Here is a 23678-nt window from a genome sequence, read left to right on the forward strand (position 1 = left end):
GCCTGTCCAGCTATATTCTCCTGATGTAAACAGAAGAGAATTGCAGGCAAAGAGCATACCAGAATGATTTCCATTTTCTGGCAAAATATGCACCACTTCGGCTTACAGCAATGAAAATTTTTGATTAACATGACACTCAGAAAAAAGCTCAGGAAGTCAAGTAGTACCAGAAATCTATAAGAAGAAAACAGTCTATGATTACACATCAGCTGCTGTGTTTTTGCCACTCACCCCCCCATCCCCAATAGAAAAACCAATTTGATATAAGTGTGTCTGAAGCCTCACCTTCAGGAAAACCTTCCTAGCTTAACTGTACTACTTGCTCTACCAGCACCATACGACAGCTTTCATTTTTCAGAAGGAACATTCTCTTGAGGATATATTTCTTCCAAAGGACAGTATCATTATTCTCCAGGATTCATTCATGAAGTAAGGAAATTGTTACAAATGTAGAATATTCCTGAATACCTCCACCTTTTGTTAGAAAAGTCTGCCACAGTTTCCATTCATATTCGTCTCTACCCTGGAAAGTATTGCATGAGGACTAGGGACAACAGGGTGGGGAGAAAATAGCAGCAGCAAATGCAAGCAAGCCACACAGTATTTCTGAATTTAACTCAAGCAGATCAGTGTGTCAACTACGAAAATCACAACCATTTGTGTAGTACAAGCTTCCCGTGGCAGATACTATCTACTGCTAACACAGAACAAGGAGGAAGGGTACATGTGTAGATAAGAACAAAGACAAAAGGTATTTGGCAGGTACAGAACCTAAGAGGTAGCTCTGGAGTTAAGTATTAAAACCACTACAAAATACTACTTTCCTGAGCAGTTTTGTCATAAGACATCTGGTATACACAGAGAAATAATAGAAGGCATCATCTTGCACCTACCCACCATGATGTAACTTTCTACTGACCTTTAGTCAGAATAAAATATTAAGTGATGAAAACAACAATAAATTAAAAAGCTAACTTCTGTAATTTTATAAACAAATTCCTCTAAATAATGAGTTCATTCCACAACCTACAAAAGCACAACTAAAGATTTCATTAAAAAAATATATTGACATAATAAACAAAAAAAAATCTTTATACTCCCTTTGATTACAAAGCAAAAGCACCTCAAATATCATTATTTTCCTAAGCACTGAATCTTAATACTCATTAAGTTTATCTTTTGTCAAAAATTCAGGCAAAACTACTGCTTTTAATTTCAGTGCTGCTTGACCTATATGCTTGTAGACATATTTAGGTAGTCTGAAAACATCCTACATAGTTATTAGCTGACTAATGAAAAAAGCTAATAATGGAAACTTCAATTCTTCAGACTAGAAATCATCATCCTGGTTGTAAGCAGAACAGGCAAGTATTCCATATAATCGATACAACTAAAACTCAGCACATTTGGTGTTAAATTTCAGGAATTTCTTAAAAAAGACTCTAAAACAATAAACAGATTTGTCTTACCTTTTGGGTACAAAGCAACTTCAATTTATTAAGAGAACTAGGGTAAGTAGATAATAAAGAAGATGGGAAAGTCAAACAATAAAAACCTGTTCTTCATTTTTTAACAGTTACAATTTTGCAAGCCTCCTTAGTTCTTGTAGCCACAGCAGCATTACTTAATGCATGAACAACACAAGCAATAGAAAAAAAACAGAATTTTTATTAGTAAAAGACTTACCAAGAAGGGCAGACATGTTCTGAAATATTCTCAGGAGCTCAGGTGTAAGACATGGACTATTCTCCAATGTCACTAACCTAAGAATAGATTAGGCAAAGTATTTTACACACTCTATGAATAACATTGTGCAATCATTTTGACAGATGAAAAACATTGTAACTTCTAGTAACTATATGATACTTAAATAATGTGGAACAATTACTTGAAGTATATTTCAAGTGCAGCAGTAGTCCTTACAACACACCCATCAGTATAGGCATGGGTCTTGCTAAGGTAAGAAAAGAAAGAAAAACATGCTAGTGTCTTTTTGTATGGGCAACATAATCTCCAGAGAAGGTGGGTAGAGAGGAATATTCATGCTGTAAAGGACAACACATGTAGTGCTTTACACCTCAAAGGAGCAGCTGTGGTGGCAACCAGCTCAAACCTTTAGTTGTTTGTTGGTTTTTTAAGGTCTGAAATGATGCCTTGATTACCACACATAAAAGCATAACTATATGTTCAGTATTGTTTGCAACAATTTAAAATTCCTGAGGTTTGAAAACAGTAGCTATAAATTAAATTCATACTTAGAACCACAGCAGCATATCCAGTTTGTTCTCAGATCTTAGGTGTGGGATTACCGTATTTAAATAACAATTCCAATTATGTAAAGTATCTTAGCTGTTCTGCTCTTGGTTCAAGAAGCCATTAGAGTCCCAACTGTCTCTGGCAGCTCGAACCAGATTCCTCTGATGCTTTAGGACGTCTTAAAAATATCATTCTTCTGCATAGGCATCAGAATAACAACCTCAAGTTCAGTATTATTAAGATATAAAACTTCTGAACTGATACATTAAAAAGGTCCCTGTCTTAAATTTTGTGAGCATCTTGCACTTTGACTTGCCCCACCACAACCGGCATTATAAAACTTTGTTTTACTGCACACAGAACAGATCATTTGTAGGTTAAGTATTCGTAATTCAAATGCCCATCTACAATTTAGACTAGAGGAATCCCTCACTATTTCAAGACAAACTCAATATATTCCTATTCTGCAGGAAAGATGTGCTGAATTTGGTCCAGGTACAGTTTCCTCCTACAGTGTCAGCTGCATCAGAAACAAACAAATTAGACTCATGGCAAACCGACCACAGTGCCACTTCTTGTCTTATGTTCAGTCATCAAATAGCCTGAGATCTGGAAGGTAACTTCTACACTTTATCCTTGTAAATTTGCCATCTCTTCCAACAACTAGCTCTGAGAATCATTGGGTCATTGTGCTCCCAAAGTCAAGCGCATCAAATTGTTGGTTTAGCACCCACATTACAACGAGTCTAGACTTTTTGTCTTGCTGGTGCTAGAACTGCACCCCACTATCAATTGCCTGAAAATGGATTACCTACTCGGTTATTTTCGTGTTTCTTTTATTAAGTTCCTAATCTCATCTCTTCTGAGAAAAGATATGATATAGATGATGTCAAGCTAAGATAACAAGAACATACAATACAGCCAAAGCTTTTTTTAAAATCTTTTTTTCTCCTGGGGATACAAAAATAACATTTTAAAAATTAGAAGCTGATACAGAACATTCTTACCACAACTCTAAACCATCTTCTAGAAGATAGACATGTGGAGGCTGAGAAACATCCGTACTTAGCTGAATAACTGGAAGTAGAAAAGGATAGAGATTTTTGCTGTCTGCTCCCAGTCCCTAAAAAAGTAAATTAAAAAATGTTAAATACTTCAAAATCCTCAAATCAAGCATTTTGAGAATAGCATTGAAAGAGATCTGTGATGCTGTTCTATTTGCATAGTGTAAACATCCATTCAAGAAATCAAAGGTTGAACTTGCATCCATTCCATACAACAAAACAGTCTGATACTCCTGAGCTTTCTCTCAACATATCTTGAGAAAATTACTTAACTTTTTTGAAAACTGGCTGTTTATCAATGGTCTGCAAGAAAAAATGATAAACAATACACATTTCTAAAAACATTCACTGGTCATACTCTTCTGGGAAAAAAGTCAGAGCTCAAATACTAAATGACTAAATGCTGAATAAAATGTTTTAAAGATGAAGAAAAGAATTATTCTTTGGACCTTACCACACACCAAATCTTTTGACATATTCCAAGAATCAGGAGAAGGGTTAATTTTCATTGCTACGCAAAGATTCACAGACTGATGACTGATTTATTTTTTTAAATGATCCATGAGCTATACACAAAGATGTCTTCCCAAGAATGCAGAGTAAAGAATTTTTTCAGCACTTAATAAGAAAACCCAATTTTTAAAAATAAGCTAAAGATAACAGTTGTAAAAAGTAATCATAAGTTAAAACTAATCATAAAAGCAATGGAATTCTTAAATTGGGAACTACTGCAGTGTAATATTGTAATATTACTACTTAGGAGAACTGGGGCTAGTTGAATGCTGCTTTTGCATAATTACTATATTTGGAAACTGTTAAGTTTAAAATTATTTTATGTTTCTAAGTTAAGTCTTATTTGGGGAATTATTTATTTAAATAAACTTGTCTTAAAAGAAAGAGAATGTTCCATGAATAAGTCTAATCTCTTTGCATCCACCTGTACTTTAGGCCTCCACAGGGGCTAGTAACAAGAAGCTCCGTAATTTCTTTATTGTGAAAATATATTTGCTCTTTGTTTGAACTAACTCCACTTTTAAGAAAACCCTAATTTTTCCTTTAGTTGTAACTAGTCATACCCCTTCCACTTTCTCTCCACTGTTATAGTCTACAACACTCTCCTCTTAGTCATGTTTTTTCCACAAGAGCAAGATTGCCTGCATATTCAGTCTGTTGCTGTACAGACACTGCTCTACATTCTAGGAGCACTTCTCTGGATCTTTGCTATTCCTACAACATCTTTTTTGAGAGGTAGTGGGGTTGGAGAAAGTGGGATGACATATAATCCATATTAAGTGCTTAATAGCACTTAGTAGCAGGCAATATAACCACACATTGTTTTATTTGTCAATCTTTTCTCAGGAACATACTACATTTTATTTGCATTTTTACTGCAAACAGCAGAGATATTTCTAAATATTTCAAGTTCAAGAATTATTTAATTATAACAAGATCTTTTCCTTCACTGATAAAAAATTCAGTTTATCTCTGGATAAAGCAAGCAGTTAATAATTTCTACAGGCTTTCAAAATTCTCTGGCAAGGTATTACAGTAAGCCTCTAGAGGAATTAAGGAATTTATTGTACATGTATAGAATAACAGGAAAGAGACAGGCTACCATCAAGAATCAAAACCACCCAAGCAGATCATCTTGAGTGGCATCAAACGGCACATACAGGACCACCAGATGATCAGGCCCAGTCAGAATGGGTTTATGAAAGGCAGGCCCTGTTTGATCGACAAGGTGACCTGCTTAGTGGATGAGGGAAAGGCTGTGGATGTTGTCTATCTGGACTTCAGCAAAGCTTTTGACACCATTTCCCACAGCATTCTGCTGGAGAAACTGGCTGCTCATGGCTTGGACGGGCATACGCTTCACTGAGTAAAAAACCTGTCTGGATGGCTGGGCCCAAAGAGTTGTGGTGAATGGAGTTACACCCAGTTGGTGGCCAGTCACAAGTGGTGTTCCCCAGGGCTGGGGACAGTTCTCTTTAATATCTTTATCTGGATGAAGGGATCGAGTGCACCCTCAGTAAGTTTGCAGATGACACCACATTGGGCGGGAGTGTTGATCTGCTGGAAGGTAGGAAGGCTCTACAGAGGGATCTGGACAGGTTGGATCGATGGGCTGAGGTCAGCTGTATGAGGTTCAACAAGGCTCAGCGCTAGGTCCTGCACTTGGGTCACAACAACCCCATGCAACGCTACAGGCTTGGGCAAGAGTGGCTGGAAAGCTGCCTGGTGGGAAAGGACCTGGGGGTGCTGGCTGACATTCAGCTGAGTATGAGCCAGCAGTGTGCCCAGGTGGCCAAGAAGGCCAACAGCATCCTGGCTTGTAACAAAACTAGTGTGGCCAGCAGGACCAGGGAAGAGATTGCACCCCTGTACTCGGCACTGGTGAGGCCACACCTCAAGTACTGTGTTCAGTGTTGGGCCCCTCACAAGAAAGACATTGGGGTGCTGGAGCATGTCCAGAGAAGAGCAACGAAGCTGGTGAAGGGTCTAGAGCACAAGTCTTATGAGGAGCAGCTGAGGGAACTGGGGTTGTTTAGCCTGGACAAAAGGAGGCTGAGGGGAGACCTTATCGCTCTCTACAACTACCTAACAGGAGGTTGTAGCCAGGTGGGTGTTGGTCTCTTCTCCCAAGTAACAAGTGATAGGACAAGAGGAAACAGCCTCAAGTTTGTGCCAGGGGAGGTTTAGATTGGATATTTACGAAAAATTCCTTCACCAAAAGGTTTGTCAAGCACTAGAATAGGCTGCCCAGGGAAGTGGTTGAGTCACCATCCCTGGAGATACTTAAAAGATGTGTAGATGTGGTGCTTAGGGACATGGTTTAGTGGCTGGACTTGGCAGTGCTAGGTTAACAGCTGGACTTGATCTTAAGAATCTTTTCTTACCAAAATGATTCTGTAAGTCTAAAAGGTCAAAACTAGTTTATCAGACTACAGATTACCAGCAACTTCCATTTAGATACAATGTTGGTCAATATAGCTATTAATGTTATACGGCAAAATCTAGGACCAAAAGTTATCTATATTTCTTTAGTTGTGAGAACATACATTAATTTTGCCTAAATATATACACACACACACATATATACACAGAACGTGTAGGCGTGTCTGAGAAAGAACTGTAGGAGATAGGAACTGTAGGAGGCACTGGAACAGGTTGCCCAGAGAGGTTGTGGAGGCCCCATCCCTGGAAGTGTTCAAGGCCAGGTTGGATGGGGCTTTGGGCCACGTGGTCTAGTGGAGGGTGTCCCTGCCCGCAGCAGAGGGGTTGGAACTAGATGATCTCTGAGGTGCCTTCCAACCCTAACCATTCTATGATTCTATGATACCGACAACACTTATGTGATTCTGGCCCCTTACCTGGACAAGATGGATTAGGGTGGTTAGAATGGCACATCGTAGCATATTGTGCTCCTCACTTTGTTTCCAAAGGAGTGGTAAATACTGAACCAAACATCCTACATACGGCCGTATCTGAAGTTGAGAACACAAATTTATTTCTTAACGTTGTGAAACAAGGCCATTACTTTTTCCCAAGCACAATTTCTGAAATATTTAAGATAATATTTAATATAGAATTTCCTTTAATTTACTCATCTCTCCTCTTCCTAAAACACCACATTCCATACTCTGTGATGAAGTAACTTCTGACTGCACAGTAGTTTGAAAAGAATGTATTTCTTATAACATTTGTGCATAGCAATCAGGTTTAAGTAAACAGAATGCAAAAAAATGCTTCATTTTGTAACCAGAGATATTTTCATATTAATATATTCTCCACTTAAGACAGAATTCCTAAATAATGGCATCCTTTAAGACGACCAGAAACAGTCCCAGTAAAAGAAAAAAAAAATGCTGAATAACCTCTGAAGTTACCCATCCTTTAAGCAGGGGCTGGACTACATAACCTCCAGAGGTTTGTCCCAAACTAAATATTTTTGTAATGTTCTACAATACTAAAAGGTTAATCTATTTGTCTTCTAAAGTATTTAATTAAGAATTAACCCAAACAGATTCAAAAGTTCTTTCTCAACTTGTTTTTTCTGCTGCTTCTCTAGCTGATCTAAAATGCAGGGAAATCTGCTGTTGTGTTGACTTTTCCTACAAAGGGCAATTAGTAAAGCCCCATTTGGCTCTCAGGCAGGATTACTTGTAGAAAGAGGAGAGCTCAAAACTGTGCATTATCTCTGTCCTTAGTACTGTAATACCAAAAAAACCCCCCCAAACCTGAGATAAAAGCAGTCAACAATTTATTTTTTAATTCTGCAAAAACATCTTCAATTTCTTTATGTATAAGCTAAAGAATATACTTTAACACTAAAGAGGAAGTACTCAAAATTCATAATGTGAACTTGAAACTTTTCATGCAGTTGACTGCTGCTGAGAGGCAATCGTGATCCATATCAGTGCCAATGAAAGATTACAAATTTAACTGCACGGTTCCTAGAAGTATGAAGCATTTTGTCCCCCAAAACATCTCCTTTAATATATAACATTTAATAAAATACTTGTTCAAATATAAGATGAGACAATTAGAATAAATTACAATTAAAAAAGAAAATTGCAAGAAAAGCAATAGATAAACAGTGAAAGTCTTTCTGGAGTCTAAAAGATGAGTTAATAAAAAATACAAAGTAAATAACAAAAAGAAGTAGTAACTGAGCAAGAACATTTTACGCAAAAGATGAGAACTGAAAAGTGAAAAGAGAGCCAAGTAATGCAAAGAATGGAGGCATCTATCATAACAATAACCAGTCTATTAATCGATGACATTTTTCTACTATTTTTGTATAAGCCAAAAACATCAAGCCCTCCTCTGCATTCTTAGTACAAAGCTAACACTGCAATCTATAAAAAAATACCTGCATATTGACTCTTTCAATCACACAAGACAGAACATGAAGAACATGCATTTTGGTGTCACATTGTGTTACTTCCTGAAGTAGCTGAAAGAGCAGTGTAAACATGGATTCCAGATACTAAAAGAAAAACAAACTACAGATTAGACCATCAAAAATACAATTGATTACATCAATTGGCGATTTTCCCTGTACACTTACAACTGTAAGACATCTATGAAACTTGAAGGACACTTACCGAGTGTACAAAATGTTACTTTTTCATTTGGAAAAATGCTTATTAGCCAAACATTGCCTCAACAGGATAAAATCTCCTCAGATATGCTCTTATATAACAGCTCAAATGTAATCAGTTTAAATATATAATTTTCACGTTTTGCTAAGTGCAAACATGATTTCACAGATAAAATACTATAACCTGAAGACCACTTCTCAGGCGGAGCACTTTCTTAGAGTCAAAGCAAAGGTACAGTTTTCCATCTTTTCGGTCAGTAGATAAAATTTATATATTGAATTGAAAAAGACATCTTAAACAATTCCAATGTTTACAGTTTAGAAGCACTCTCCATTTTTGTTTTGTTTGTTCTCAAGAGAGTTGCAGTTACTGTGGAAGTCATAATCAAATGAGAAGAAAAAGCACCTGCTAAGCATGAGTAATCAAAATAAATCTTTGCTGTATTTATAGCTAACATTTCATTGTTTATTTAATGACAACAGTAATGACCACTGTAAAGAACACAAACATAGGAGACTAATAAAGTCTATGTTTTTAAGGCACTGTTTTAACCGCATATTTATATTTATTATTTGTGTGAAACAGTAGGTTGGAAAGTACTCTGTGAAACAGGCATACTGGAAAGTCACACTGGTGCGGAGACATATTTTTTAAAGACAGCATTCATATTGTCTTAGCCTGAAGAAACTTAGCATCTGGTAACACATAGTACATATAGTACTACACACAATGCTAGGAAGCTGTAATAGTCATAATACTAAAAGGTTTTTAATTGTCTGTCTGTATATTGCACCTTAGCAACCTCAAAAGCAGCAGTACGAGTCTTTACATGTTTTGGCCTATGAAGACTTAAAAAACACCCCCCCAAAACCAAAACACAGACACACACACATTGATTACTAAATAGTGTGGTTTAAAATGAAATTGGAAATTATTTTTTCCTGCTTTCCTCTATGGATCTACCTGCTCATGAGAATATACCCATATAAACGCTCTTACCGGTAAGAACTGGTCGGTGCTGAACTCAAAGTCATCTACAGGTAAACAACCATTAAGGAAAAACAATACAGACTGCAGATGGATACAAGACTCAAATAAGAAAATATTCCATGGATATGCAAAAATTATAATGTGAAGAATTTGGTAGTATGTTTAAAGTTGTTTATGTTACAGTAACTCTGAATTAGGAGCTAATCACACATCTTTGCCAATAAAAGGATATTTAACTTCAGCGTCGTAGCTGTCTCGATACGGACCTGAAAGACAAAAGTTAAGAAGCATCGCAAACACATCCATTAAACGTTTTGGTTATCAACATAGTATCTGACAATATGAAACCAGTTGCTGTTTAGCAATTGAATCATTCTATGTGTTCTGTCATCCTCTAAGAAATTTGGTTAGTTCAATGCAAACATTTTCATTTGCTTTCATTTTAGTATCCTTTACAGTTTATTTGGCATTGCTACAGTGGTACCACCTGGAGAAACTACTCAGCCAAAACCTTCATGAAGATCAAGAAAGAATTAAGCAATGAGATATCTAACCTGCGATGAAACCTCTTACACTAGAAAACGAGTTTCACTTGGGATTATTTCATGGCTTGCTGTCACTCAAGAAGCACAGAATCAAATAAACTTAACAAGCTAGCATGTTCTTCCCTGGTAGATGTTCAGATGCTTAGAAAGCACTAAATGAAAACAGTTACAAAATTGATACAGGAACACATCCTGCTCTGCTAAAGCTGTCTGGAATCACAGAAATATCTGTTATAACTGCCAATTACTAATATTTAACTAACAAACTAGCTAGGTTTATTTGTTTTATTTGTTGGCTGCTAGGTCTGTTTAAAAATAAAAACAAAAGAAACAATTGCAAAACCAGCTTCTCAGATAAACCTCACCTACTGGTAAACTGAAGTTGTAGCTTAAAACTACAGAATTGTACTTAACCAGCTTAGCAACCAATGCCATTTATCATGTTCTGTTAGCAGATACCTATGTTGGTGCTTAAATAATACTGTGTGCTGCAGGGACTGCTCACAGAATAACCCTGGTTTATCTACACAAAGTGTTCATTTGTTTATAAATTATTTATCTCAAGACGTCACAACTTTCTTACACAAAACAGACTGTTGCTGCTGCCATTCTTTTTCCACCTACTGAAAGTTTTAAGGGCTCGTTTCACGTCTTTGACCTTACTGATCTGCATCTCCACAATTAAACACCCCCACAACAGATTATCTTTTGCAAGACACAACAGACTTCAAGGTGTGATGTTATGTTCTCAACCAAGTTTACGTAACGTATGGTATTTATGTTTTGCCTGTGTTTACAGAACAAATGTGTAATCCAAAACATTACTTATACTTACCACTAAGTCCTGGTCTTGAAGCAAGTTACGAATTGCCTCATATAACATAGGTCTCAAGTCTGATTTGAATTTTACAGAAATCCACTGTCCAATCAGCCAAATTACTCGTCGGCGTATTGGTTTATATCTTTAAAAGTGGGGAAAAAAAATTGTACTCTTTAACTCATTATACATGATGTTCTAGAATAGTTTGATGAAAAAGAAATCTAAGAATCACTAGGAAAGCATTATTCCCTAAAACAATCATTAAAAGACTTAGTTTGCCAAGATCAACTTTAGAGCTTTAATGAAGAAATCTTTTTCATCAAAATTCTTCACTAGAAGGCTCTGGAAACACCAACTTAGTCTAAAAAAGGATACGTTTCATCCTAAATGAATGAACGTTGAAGGTCTCACCAGAGATAGCTTATTCTGCACATAGCACAACGATAAAATCCCCTAAAAATAAATCTTATATTTATTACTGCCATCATGGCATCTGCTGCTTTCACCACACTTTCCAGCAATTTCCTTGACATTCCTTTTATGCTCAAAATTTTAGGCCAGATACAATTTAAAAATGCAAACTTAAGTATGGCATTACAGCAACTGCCCAAATATTTCATGTCATCAGTCTAAAATTACTCTCAGAAAGAACTGACATTAGATAATCTCGCACTACTGTGGCAACAAGGGTACAAACCAAACAGCTTTGGAGTCAATGGGAAGAAGTAACAACCAGAACAACGAGCTGAATTGCCCAACATAAAGCATTCTGTAAAGCTGCTACTTTTTCTCATTGATTATAAAAGTTGCTCAGGAAGAATAGCTTAGATTTAATAGCTTGCAGACATATAAAGTTTGGCAAGATGAACCCTATTCACAGAAATTTAAGTAACAAATTATTTTGCCTTGTAATCCTAAATGTATTTTTCATTTGATGAACTTCTGCCTTGTAAGCCATCAAGACAGTAATTTAAACTGAAGTTACAGAAGCTTCTTTACATTTAATAAATGTGATTTATTAAACATTCCCATAACTGTAAGATAATTAACAAATCATACCTTCACAGAACACGGAGGTTGTGAAAGTAGCATGCATACAGCAATTCATTAGACTGGAACACAAAGCTACTGAGGAATAACATTCCAGTGTTGTTTGAGATTTATTGGGTGGCAGTGAATCATTAACAAACCATGATGAAGCTTGACTTCCACAAGATGTTACCTTACTAACACAGTCTTCTATTTGTTCAAGAAACTCTGATGGTACAACTTTTTCTATTCCTAGAATGCTCGTGCCTTATAGGTAAACTTGTAAAAATCAGCATATTAAAAATCTAAGAGTTTTTTCTTGAGATTGGATAGTTTTCAAACCTCTATCACAGAAAGAAAAGTTTTAAATGACAGAAGTACATAATTGTCTACTGACAGCAAGGATTCTCAGGTCTGGTGGTATATGTTGTACAATACATCTATCTCACTTGCATCTTTATATTCTTCCTTTCTTTCTCTCTGGTGAAGAAAAGTTAGGATGCATTGGGGTTTTTGAGGTGTGTGTGTTTGGGTTTTGCTTTTTTTTTTTTTAAAAGGACTTAAGTTTCTAGAAATTCTTCTGCTCACAGGTGCTCATTTTTGAGGTCCTACCTTTCTACATTCACTACTTCTGGGAAAAGCTCAACTCTTAGAACATCATTACCTTTTATGCTAAGAGCACACATTGACTAAGTATAAGCAGATTGAACCTGATGGACCTAAAGCTCACATGGGAAGAGTGACCATATTCCAACACGGGAAAAATGACTATATTTCAACATAAGGCAGTTTCTGTTGCAATAGTCATAAGACAGTAGCTTTAAGCAGTTTGAACAGTATTCAGACATTGAAATCAAAAGTATCTTTCTTGATACCAAAATACTTAGTATCACATTGGTACTTTCTCTCTCAGCAGGAAAAGCTGGTTTAAGATTGAATTGTTGCAAAAGATTGTATTCAGTAAACTGTTTTCATATTACAGAAGAGTTTCTCCTTACTCAGTAAAAACCAAATATTATGGTAAGTGATAAATTTGGCAATGCAAAGTTTCTGAAAATCTTTTAAGAGTATTTTTTCATTAATCTCATATTTCTCCTACTACTATGGTCACAGCTGTCAATCTCACTATCAACAGACGACAAAACATTCAAAGAACACAAAACACAGCAAACTTTAGGTCACTGCTGACAACACACAGGTTTGTGTTCCCAAACATGAACTAGTTGCTGAACAAGCATGCTAAACACCATGGGACAATCTGTGGCACAGCTGATCATACTCTCCAATCCACTTTATCTAAAACATTCACACTACTAACACTGTCTCCCTTATTGCTGTGGTGGTCTCCAGTGAAATACTTCAACCAAACAAGGCTTCAAACTTCTGGAGGATTTCTACTACAAGCGTCTATATCCACGGGAATTTCATCCTGGGATATCACACATGCCAACCAAATGGTTAGTGCAGGCGTCTTCCCTACTGTGAATACAACTATATCAACCACAGAAGACTTTTGCCAGTTTTACTTATGCTATACGGGTGGATATTATAAAAATGCCAGCACATGCTACAAATCCAGCATGCACTACAAATACAACAGCAGCTTTATTCAGAGGTGAATGGTGGTGCAGCACAAGAACAAAGGATCAATCATATATACAAGATCTCTCATTTTTCCCTCCTCTTCTGACATTTAGCCTAACGATTAGAGCGCTTGGCCACTGGTAGATAGCAAGGTAGAGCTGAGAGATCATACAACAACAATGACAAATGAGAAAAAGAGTAAAAACATTAGGAGACACCAGGTAAACAACCATGGCAATTCTTCTCTGAAGTATTGGTAAATACTAACTGTATTGGTAAAGAAAGTATTTATAACTGACATGTGGAAATAAAAAAAGCTGGCTGGCAACACATTATGGAAAATCATTTACAATTTATAGTCGCTCCTAAGGGTATTAGCAAACAAATTAGTTTGTATTTCAGATAATAATCAGGTAAGAAGAATTTCAAATGTAGACAAGATAGTAAAGTTCTTCAAAGGACATTAGGGTCACTGCCAATGACTTTGATGAGAAAAACAGGACATACTTATTCAGAATCAAAGGGTGACTGGGAACTCCTCTGGTCAGGATTAGCTCATACAATAGCAATCACTGTCTTTCCCCTGAGGGAAGAGTGAAGTTTGAGGAACACCGTCTTCTAGTCAGTGGTGGAGATGGACTACTCTGAGATGTCAAAACCGATCTTTCAAAATACCCTATGATATCCGCTAAACGACAGAAAGGTACTCATGTGAGGGCCAGCCAAGTGAAGGGGACCTTGGTGAGAAGGAAAACCCACAGCAGATGGGCTATATAATACTCTTTATGTAGAACCAGCCTGTAATCATTCACACTTTAAACACAACCCAAATCCTTACTTCCTCACTTTAGTGCTGGCAAAATTAAGTGAAAAGTACTACAGAGGGTTTGTATTTAAACCCCTGAGAAGAACAACTCACTATTTTGGCTAAGCTACAGTTTTACAGTGATTATTTCCACATATTTCAGTTGGACTTTGCTGCCTAAAGGACTCTGGGGTCTCAGGAGGCCTAAAGATCTTTCTCTAAACGAGCAAAGGTGTTTGCCCTGAGAAAGTTTAGTCAGCTCAAATACATGCAAGAGGACAGACTTACAATATCTTTACAGAACCCTGGAAGTACCCACCACACAGTAATTTAAACATAAATAGAAACTGTCAGGAACACTGTCACTTCTGTGACTGTACCAGTTATCTGTATATATTTCATACCTCTGCTCGTTTAATGGATATGTTTAAATATTAATTTTCAATTCTGCAATTATTAGACATTATATCTTACCAGATTTGTATCAACAGTTCATATTTAAATGATGAAGGAGTAACAAAACAAGGTGTTTACCTGTTATGAGAAACCTGTAGTTCTGCTAATAGTTGATTTTTAAACCACTGATCAAAATCCACGCTATCAAATAGTTCATAAGCAGCCAGTCCAACTGCATTATACACTGGGGAAAAACAAAAGTTATGCTTACTGTTTGCTTAAATGTTTAATTTCCAATATTAAATAACCAGACTAACTTAAGTTTCAAAAAAAATTTTTGATAACCTGAACATAATACAGAAAACAAAACTAAAGCGTATCTCTCTGAAGAACGATATTATCAGATCATGGTGAAGGCAACTCTGGAAGAAATTTTAGTAAAAGAAAGCTATTACAGAAGAAAATTCAGACTCTTGAAAATAGTTAAAAACCGTAAGAACAATGAAGATCTTATTCTAACATTAAGAATGGTTCCATCAGAGGTCTTAGACAATTCTTTTCTTTTGCCATAAAATCTTCTTACTTGTAAAATAGATAAAGCATCTCCATGGAAACCCAGTAGCTCATTTATTTGCAGAGAGGAAAGGACAGGACAGTAAGGGAGACTGTCTAAGGGTTTGTTTCACAAAAAACCTGAAAAAAGCACCTTATTTTTACATATGCATTTTGAAAAGTGAAGACTGACACCAAGTGCAAGGAGAAATAGAATTTATGTCCTACTTTCCAAATGTCTTATAAAAACTTGCAAATTCTTCATATAATTTTTAAGAAGTCAAGCACATACGCAAAAGCAGCTCTGTTACTTCAAAGGTAAAGTAAATTTAATTTACCAGCATCTTTAATCAGTATAGCACTGGTATCTTCCATGTTGGTAGACCCTACAAGACAAAGTTAAAATAAAGAAAAAAAGTGTATCTAAAACCAAGAATGCAAGCAACTTTGCACTTTTACACTTTAAGTATGCTGTGAATTAAGACTGCTTTGTTATTTTTGTTTTATTCACAAGTTCAGTTATTTCCATTTCAATACCTTCTTCAGTGAATATACCAAAATCAAATCTCTGCTTTCATACCCTATTTTTGACTGATTTCTTTGGATCTGTACATTTTTAACAACAACATGCAAGTCAGAAGCATACTTTATATGTGTGTGCATGTGTACTTATAATGTGTAAGTACAAATTTTCAAAAATGTTAGGAATTAATGATTTCTTAATATCATCTAGTACATCAATGGTAACTCCCAAGTTGAAAACATCCAGAAAAGGCTACTAGGGGCTTCAGGAGTAAAAAATAAAAAAAAGTGTATATGTGTCTTTTAGCATGGAAGTATTAACTGCCATAATTATTGGAAAACAACGTAACTGTCAATGCTGTTGTAATGAATCTTTTACCATTCCCAGATCACAGAAAGCCCACCCTGAAACTTATGTACACAAAATATTTTATAAAGAGATTCTCTGAAGTCAGAAACCACCTTCAGAAAATGAGTATTTATTTCTATTTAATAGAATGCACTGATCAATTCTGGTAAGTACAAATACAACATAAGGTAAGTCAGGTAAGATACAACTTGGGAAAAGAACCTAAGCTGAATAGATAGGGAAAACAAAGTGGCAGCTACCACTCATTATCTTTCATGGCCACTATAAAAGTTTGAGGGTGAAGAAAACTTGAATCATTCCTCAGTCTATGAAGACTTCAGTCTTCATACAGTAAAACACTACATTTTTAAAGCAGATTCTTCAGATTTTGAAAGTCCTCTAGACTCTCCAAAATGAGTGTAACTTGAACTTCTTCTTTTAAAGATTTTTTTCCCCCAGGATTTTTGCAGAGACACAGCAGAATTACAATAAACTGCCTTGCAACATTTGAACAGGAAGTTCCAAGTAAAATCCAACCTACAGAATTTATTAAGTTTGTCAACCACTCTCAAGAAAGCCTGAAACCTCATGCCCCAATCTCTGGCAGTCATCTAAAATAGTTATGATAAAAAGTAAAGAAACCTTGGGATTTCGTCTTCTTGCATTTTCCTTACGGTAGGTTTAGAAATAGTTTTGAAATATCAACATATCCTTTCAAAAATACAGTGTGAATGCACGATATAAAATTAGGTATCACAAGGTAAAATTGTTTAACAGTTGACAAAAGCAAAAAAAAAATTCTACATTTTACAGTTCCTTTATTTTTTAAAGAACTTACCTTGTAGACTGTGAACCATTTCTAAGAGCACAGGGGTAAGAGTCTGATTATATTCATGGAAAATATCAATAAAAAGAACTTCCGTGCATGGCTAAAAAATTAGAAGAAAGGCAATTAAAATACATTTTATGCTAAAATTTGTGTTGAATCTCACACCAAAGGTCATTTAAAATGCAATATACTGCAAAATTAGTATTACATGAAATACCACTCTTCCTACTACACAGTATGCTTAACTCTAGCAAGATTCTGATGGCTGTATCTGTATCAGCCAGTTCTGCGGTAGGAGAACAATGGACCTGTGGGGTGAAACAGCTGTTGTTGAGGACCCAGTGACCACACTGTAGGTATGTCATGGATTTTTTGGATTACCTCTAGTTGAGTCATCTGGAATTAAATACCCATTTGCACTTGGAACACATTAGTTGCATGGGGTTGAGGTTTTTAGTTTTAAAATTAAAGTAACCCAGCAAATAAACTCTGCAAAGCGAATCACAGCAGCAATAATTGGGACATTCACTACAACAGCACACACTTGATCTGAACTAAAATGCTAATATAGATGTATCTGAAACTTTCTTCATTCATTATGCCTACTAACAAAGTCATAAGTGATAATATGTAATATTATAATATGTAATTGTAATATGTAATATATATAAAATTATAATAAATACAACTACTAGGTTTAATAACCATCAGATACTATACAACTCCTGAAGCAAACTCGTTTTCCCTCCCTCTTAGAATACGAAGTGCATACTTTCCAGTGTATTTCAGCATATTTGAAAACTGATAAATGAACAAAGTTAATTTATACTAATTCTAATGAAATATCTTTTGCTAAAGATTTTCTTTTAAAAGCATGAACTTATCTTTCTACCAAATGTCATCTCACTTAGTTACAAGACTATTAAGAAATGCATCCAGAAATGTTGAATGTTTTTCATTCAAATTGAAACACTTACTCTCAGACTGTACTTCCAAGAATCTCCTCCAGTCTCTTCCACAGCTATTATTTCACGAAGAAAAGGAAGAAGTATTATTTCAACTATGATTCAAATAAAATTTAGTATTTCAACATGTGAATATCAGACTATGAGAAATCTCGTTATAAAAACAATCTCTACAGGCAGTGTTTGTCCATGTAACAAGACTGCGGAAAATAAAAACGCCAATATTGCTGCAAGCAATTTGTAGAGGCAATGCAGATATGAAACTCTTATACCAATATCTAAATAAACTGCAACCAACTATACAACATTTTTCTTACTGAAGCCTTCTGGGTCCTCTTCCCACATCATTAATTCTTCCTTTGTCAGCAGGAAATAGTGAGTGACTAATCTCCTACATATTTCCATTAGTGTTGGATATGTGAAAAATGCTGTCTTTATCTTATGTGCTTCAAGAGTTTCAGGACTGCTATCTGAAATAAAACATAGAAAATTCCAAATTATAATTAAGTGGCTTAATGATCAAAGAGTAGTCTAGTAAAATTAGAAAGAAAACAATAGATAAGAAATTCTTATACTCAAAGAAAAAAGAAAAATACATTTTCATGGCAGACTAACAACAGGCTTTCAATGTGCTACCTTTTTAAAGCAATTTAAAATCCCAAATTCATTTACTTTTAAGAGAGTTCTCTAATAGCACAATTAGACGGAAGGGTCATTAGGACTTCACAACGTATTATAATGGCTTTCAGCTACTATGTAGATGAAAAGAAAAACTGTTTACCCGCTGCTTTTGGTATTTTTTTTATTTAGCATTACTGAATTAAAAAGCACACAAAATTCAAAGTTTCATTTGTACCTATTCAGAAAATTTATCCAAATACAATCTTAAAAATGAATTGGGTTTTTTAGGACTTAGCATTCATTAAAAAAGCAGCAATAAAACCAAATATTGTATGCCGTACAACCAGCACAAACACTATGTCAGTCAGAAATTAAGAAAAAAAAATTTTCTATTTTAATTTTTTTAATCACCCAGTTCTCAAAAAGTCAAGTGCTATAGATTTTATTACAATGTGCTATATTCTTCTTGTCTCAAGTGACAATGTTACTATTTCAAAAACTCAAATACAACTATGAACTTTTGTAAGTAAGTATTTTCATTAATAATCAGTGGATTTAGAACATTCTAATCTATTATAATATTAAGGAATAACACTGAAATACATCAATATTCTGAAAAATTTTAAGTGCTGGGTTTCTCTAATCTGATACATACTAGTATGATCATGAAACTTTTTTTTTAGATTTAGAAAGAGAATGCTAATTGTCATCTAGTCATTGCCAAATATCGAACTACTGTGGAAGGGCTGGTGGGTTGTTTTTTTAATATAGCTCAATTCTGTTTTTCATTTCATTATCTGTACATACAGTAGCGTAGGAAGATTCAGAATGAAACACAGTCCTAGAAAGCAGAACATATAAACTGCTTTATATTCATCTGCATGTCAAATTCACTGTGTTTCTCTCTTTTGTAGTACTTGTATTAGTTAATTACAGCAAATACCTCATTTTATCAAACATTTCTCAAGGGAAAGATACATTCAATCATTTGACAAAAATAAACGAAATTCAATACCTTAATACTGTTTAAAATTAGTTCAATGAAAACTAAATAAAAAAAAAATTAAAGATAGTCACGCTCCTTGTCTATTTAAAATTACTTTAGCAAGTCAATGTCTATATACATTAATACTTTAACCATGAATATAAGAATTATCAATACAGAGACAGAAGCATAGATTACTAACAATTCAAACATTAAGTGCTTCAAAAGAATGTCTTAAAAGTTTTATTGTTGAGAACAACTAGCAAAATGTTTCTTAAGATATAAAAAATGTTTTTAGTAAATAGCAGCAATACCTTCAATATTTTTGGATGGCTTGTAAGCATAATTTTTTACAATCATCTTAATGAGATTCATGCACTGTACAATAAACCGCTCAAATACAATTCCTTCACCAGCCTCTGTGAAAACATAGCTTACAGCAAACTCCAATGACCTTTGAATCAAAGGGGTGAATGAAAAAGGATGTTGATCCAGGAAGTCCAAAAGCTAAAAAATTAAGGAAGTAGAAGAGCAACAAAGAAATCAAATGTCTTTTTGTGCAAGTCTTATTAAATGTTTTCAAAAGCTAGTTATCAAAAACAACTGTCAATTTATATAAAATTGTAGAAAAGAAAACTGAACACAGACAGGAAACTAGGAAGAGATCAGTATCAATGGTTAATGAAGCATTATTTTGCCTTGAAATTCTTGATTTGTGTTCAAAGTTACCTTTAAGTTTAAGGAACAATACTCATTTTCAACTATACTAGTTTGCTAGGAACACAGTATATAAAACATACCAGCCACACTTAAAACACTGAACATTTTAGCAAGTAGTTCATCCCTATTAGAATTAATGTAAGTAAGAGGCATAAGGGAAATAACTTTTTTTTTTTCTCCTCCTCCACTGCCGTACAAGCACTTGCTTCTCCAGCTTAGCTTTTCCAACAAGCAGTCTAGAATGCACTCATCAATTCCTTTAATCTCCGCTACTACTGCAAAAATGCCTAAGCCTAAATTCTTGCATCTGAATTTTTAGAGGTGGCAATTATCTATTATTAACGTGTTTTTTCTCTTCAGGTCTATGAAAAAAGACACACATGCCTCACATACTTTGCTTGGTAGTTCAAAGTAAGAAGTTCTATGACAAGGAGACTAAAAGTACTGGGTCAGAGCACCTTCAGTGCAATTTTGGTGAAGACAACAGGTAGCCTCCCACTTCTGACAATTAGGCTGAATATTTAAGTAAGATCCATGGCCCCAAGATAGAATCTGAAAACAATGGGAATTCTGCAGGTTTTCTATCTTTTAAAAACAGAGCAGATGACAATGCTAAAATTACCTTCCGTTAATATATGCAATTAATGGTTGTACAGAATTAGGTGACAACTCCAAATACATTATATAAGAAACAAGTCACAGAGGCTAAGAGGTTTTTGTTAATTTTCTTTCAGTAAACTAAAAGTGGCCAGTGATTCAATAGAATTAACAAGGCTTTAGAAATAACAATCTAACTACTTACAAAAGACAGGATGGAAAGTTTATCTTTATTCATCAATGCTGATACCAATGTTTTCGCAAAACTTTCAGAATTCTTTCTTGAGCAAAATCCTAGATAAATAACTTATGGAATGCATTAATTTTTTTTTTTGAGCTAAGGACAAGTATTTTTCACTCCTGCAACTTACGTCAGCATGAGTAAACACACACCTTTGTCTTAGAAAAAAAATTAAAAATGTATTTTTTAACAAAAGTTTTAAGTTGCAGTACCTTCCATTTCTTTAAAAGGCCTGAAACCTATTGGCTTTAAGACATGCAAATATCTGGATGGGGACTGCTCCTCCAGAACGGTAAACTATTCAGTAACAGAATGGAGAATTTACTTACCACTTTAGTGAACAGAATTATAGTCTTTTCTAGACGATCTCTGCATACATTTTCTGCTCTTATACTTCTACCTGGTAAAATCAGATATTTAACAACTATCAATTTTTAGACTTGACTTTTCTTTCTGGAGAGCTAAGTTTTAAAAAATTAACATTGGAGAACAACTTGTTTTAGCTGTAGTTCAGGGATCATGGCAGCCAAAAATAAGTTATATGGCAGAATAAATTCAAAGTCAAATTCAAGGTAAGTAAGTACTGGGGGAAAAAAAAAAACCTTTAACCATTTCTCTCAGCTGCAATGAAATTCACTTTAACTGACCAGAATAAAACAAGCCGGACATCATTACAGATAACTCAATGATAAAAGACAGTTAAAATAATGCAAAAAAAATGCTAGAAGAATTTACAAGAAGTAAAAAAGCACTGAAAAGATGAAAATGCCCTTCTATTAAGATTATGGTATATCCTTACTACGTAATAGTATGTGCTTTAGTATGTACTTTTCTAGAAACTCCACTTTAAAAAATTATTGATCATGGACACTGGAAAACATTCTGAATTTTTAAAAAGCAGATAAAGCTTTTATAAAAAAACCAAAAAAAGCCATAATGAAGGCATACAGACAAAAATCATGATATAATAAAACACTAATCTTGTAAGGCCATCGTGCCTGGTTTTGCAAAACAACTTATTGATTAGAAAAGTGGCAATGGGAAGCTTTATCTCATTTCTTATCTGAGGACTTTCAAGCCCCACAGTCCGCATGTTCAAGGGACTATGATAACGACCATGCTTCAGGTTAGGATGGCCTTCAATTCAGTCCATTAAAGTTAGGCAACTACCTTGCAAAAAAAAAGAAGAAAAAAAATTAAAGAAGGGCCAGAAAGAGCATGACTACAGTATAGAAGAAGGGCCAAACAGCTGCATGCAAAGCAGCCTGCATTTTAGAAGAGCTAAAAAGGTATTTTATTTTGGCACTGAACACAGCGGCAGTTTCCATCTTTTCTAGAAACGAGGCTCAGAGCCCAGATCAGCCCCTCTCACTTAAATACACGCTTCTGAGCCAAGTACCTTCATTTATATAAAGAAAATATATTTCTACTCTGTTTAGAAATCTATTCTCAGAAAAAGCGTTGTTGAATCCCAAAAGAATGACCTGACAGGCTTCAAATGAATGAATGGCTTGCACCAGGTCTACTACAAATGTACACGTAAGACAAGTGAGTTCAGATGCAACACTACCAAACATTTTTTTTGCTTGCTTCAGGTAACTTCCCTGCAAAAGCACTAACTTCTGCCTATTATGCTTATATTTCTGTTGACTGTGTTAACCTGTGGTTGCCTGTCTCAGGCTACTACTCTTCCAGTTACAAAACTGGATGTGATCTTCATTTCCCATTTGACACCTACCAAATAAATGGCAAATTCCAGGAAAAAGAAAAAACATAAAATTTTCCCAAAGAAGAAAACTCAAGATGATCTGACAGTTTCAGCAGCATTTAAAGTAATCGCTTTGCACTTATTAAAAATATCTTGCACCTAAATGATTACTGATACACACTCAACTGTATTATGTTTTCATGCAGCTTCTAATATTTAACAACCAATACAAGAAAACATATCCAGATACTTACTACACTCCAGAAACTGTTTTAGTCGTTCAAACACTGCATGTAGAAAACCCTGAAAAATATAACGTTTGTGTCTTTTAAAGATGAAGCTTATTTTGCACTGTATGAGAAGAAAGTTAATCAAACTGAAGCCAGTTCAGAAGTGTTACTAGCTCAGACATCACCTTACCACTTTTAACTGAACTGATAATCTTGGACAAACAATTTCCTCATGAAACAATCAGTTACCTAGCAGACTGCATAGATGATCCAAACCAACCTTATTAGTACCACATAAACAGCATAGCATCTCTAGTAGAATAAGGTATAGGTAAATATAGACATATGTTTTACAATCTGCTTATCCATTTCTCTCCTGTTCTCAACTTCCTAGTTTAGTATGTAGGTCATAGGTAACCAATTCCTCCAAGAAAACAGGCAGTGTTTGGGGTTAAGGGAGATGCTTGGGTTTCTTTCTTCTTTCTTTCTTTTTCCCCTCCCCCGGATGGGCTGCATACCACAGGTTTTCATCTCAATCAGAAAAATTCTACCAATAGAATGTGATACAACAAATATGCCATTACATTCATCATTAAATGAAAACATCCTCTTCAAATGACAGGGGAAAGTACATATAAGGCATCTTCCAGTAGTCAACTGGAGTGTCACTATTATGTGACATTTAAATTGGATGGGGTACCTTTTCTTTTTTTAAAGATCATGCCATTGGTCCCATAGTGTTTAAGATCTATCCAGGATCTGACA

General features: G+C 35.1%; 1 protein-coding gene across 4 annotated transcripts in view; it reads right to left on the bottom strand.

Annotated features, from left to right (window-relative positions):
* The window catches only part of IPO11 (importin 11), a 93351-nt gene that overhangs the window by 42844 nt on the left and 26829 nt on the right, over nt 1-23678 (bottom strand). For all 4 annotated transcript variants that reach the window (XM_075739414.1, XM_075739412.1, XM_075739411.1 and 1 more), the window contains exons 10-24: nt 22938-22986; nt 21305-21375; nt 19732-19924; nt 18129-18281; nt 17824-17867; nt 16856-16946; nt 15485-15532; nt 14733-14838; nt 10796-10922; nt 9648-9681; nt 9425-9465; nt 8194-8310; nt 6692-6805; nt 3264-3379; nt 1687-1763 (exon numbers count right to left, since the gene is read on the bottom strand). In XM_075739414.1, the coding sequence (XP_075595529.1) occupies nt 1687-1763; nt 3264-3379; nt 6692-6805; nt 8194-8310; nt 9425-9465; nt 9648-9681; nt 10796-10922; nt 14733-14838; nt 15485-15532; nt 16856-16946; nt 17824-17867; nt 18129-18281; nt 19732-19924; nt 21305-21375; nt 22938-22986 (1381 nt within the window). The remainder of the gene's footprint in view (nt 1-1686; nt 1764-3263; nt 3380-6691; nt 6806-8193; nt 8311-9424; nt 9466-9647; nt 9682-10795; nt 10923-14732; nt 14839-15484; nt 15533-16855; nt 16947-17823; nt 17868-18128; nt 18282-19731; nt 19925-21304; nt 21376-22937; nt 22987-23678) is intronic.

Source organism: Balearica regulorum, chromosome Z (genome assembly GCF_011004875.1).
Source record: "Balearica regulorum gibbericeps isolate bBalReg1 chromosome Z, bBalReg1.pri, whole genome shotgun sequence".
Lineage (NCBI taxonomy): Eukaryota > Metazoa > Chordata > Aves > Gruiformes > Gruidae > Balearica > Balearica regulorum.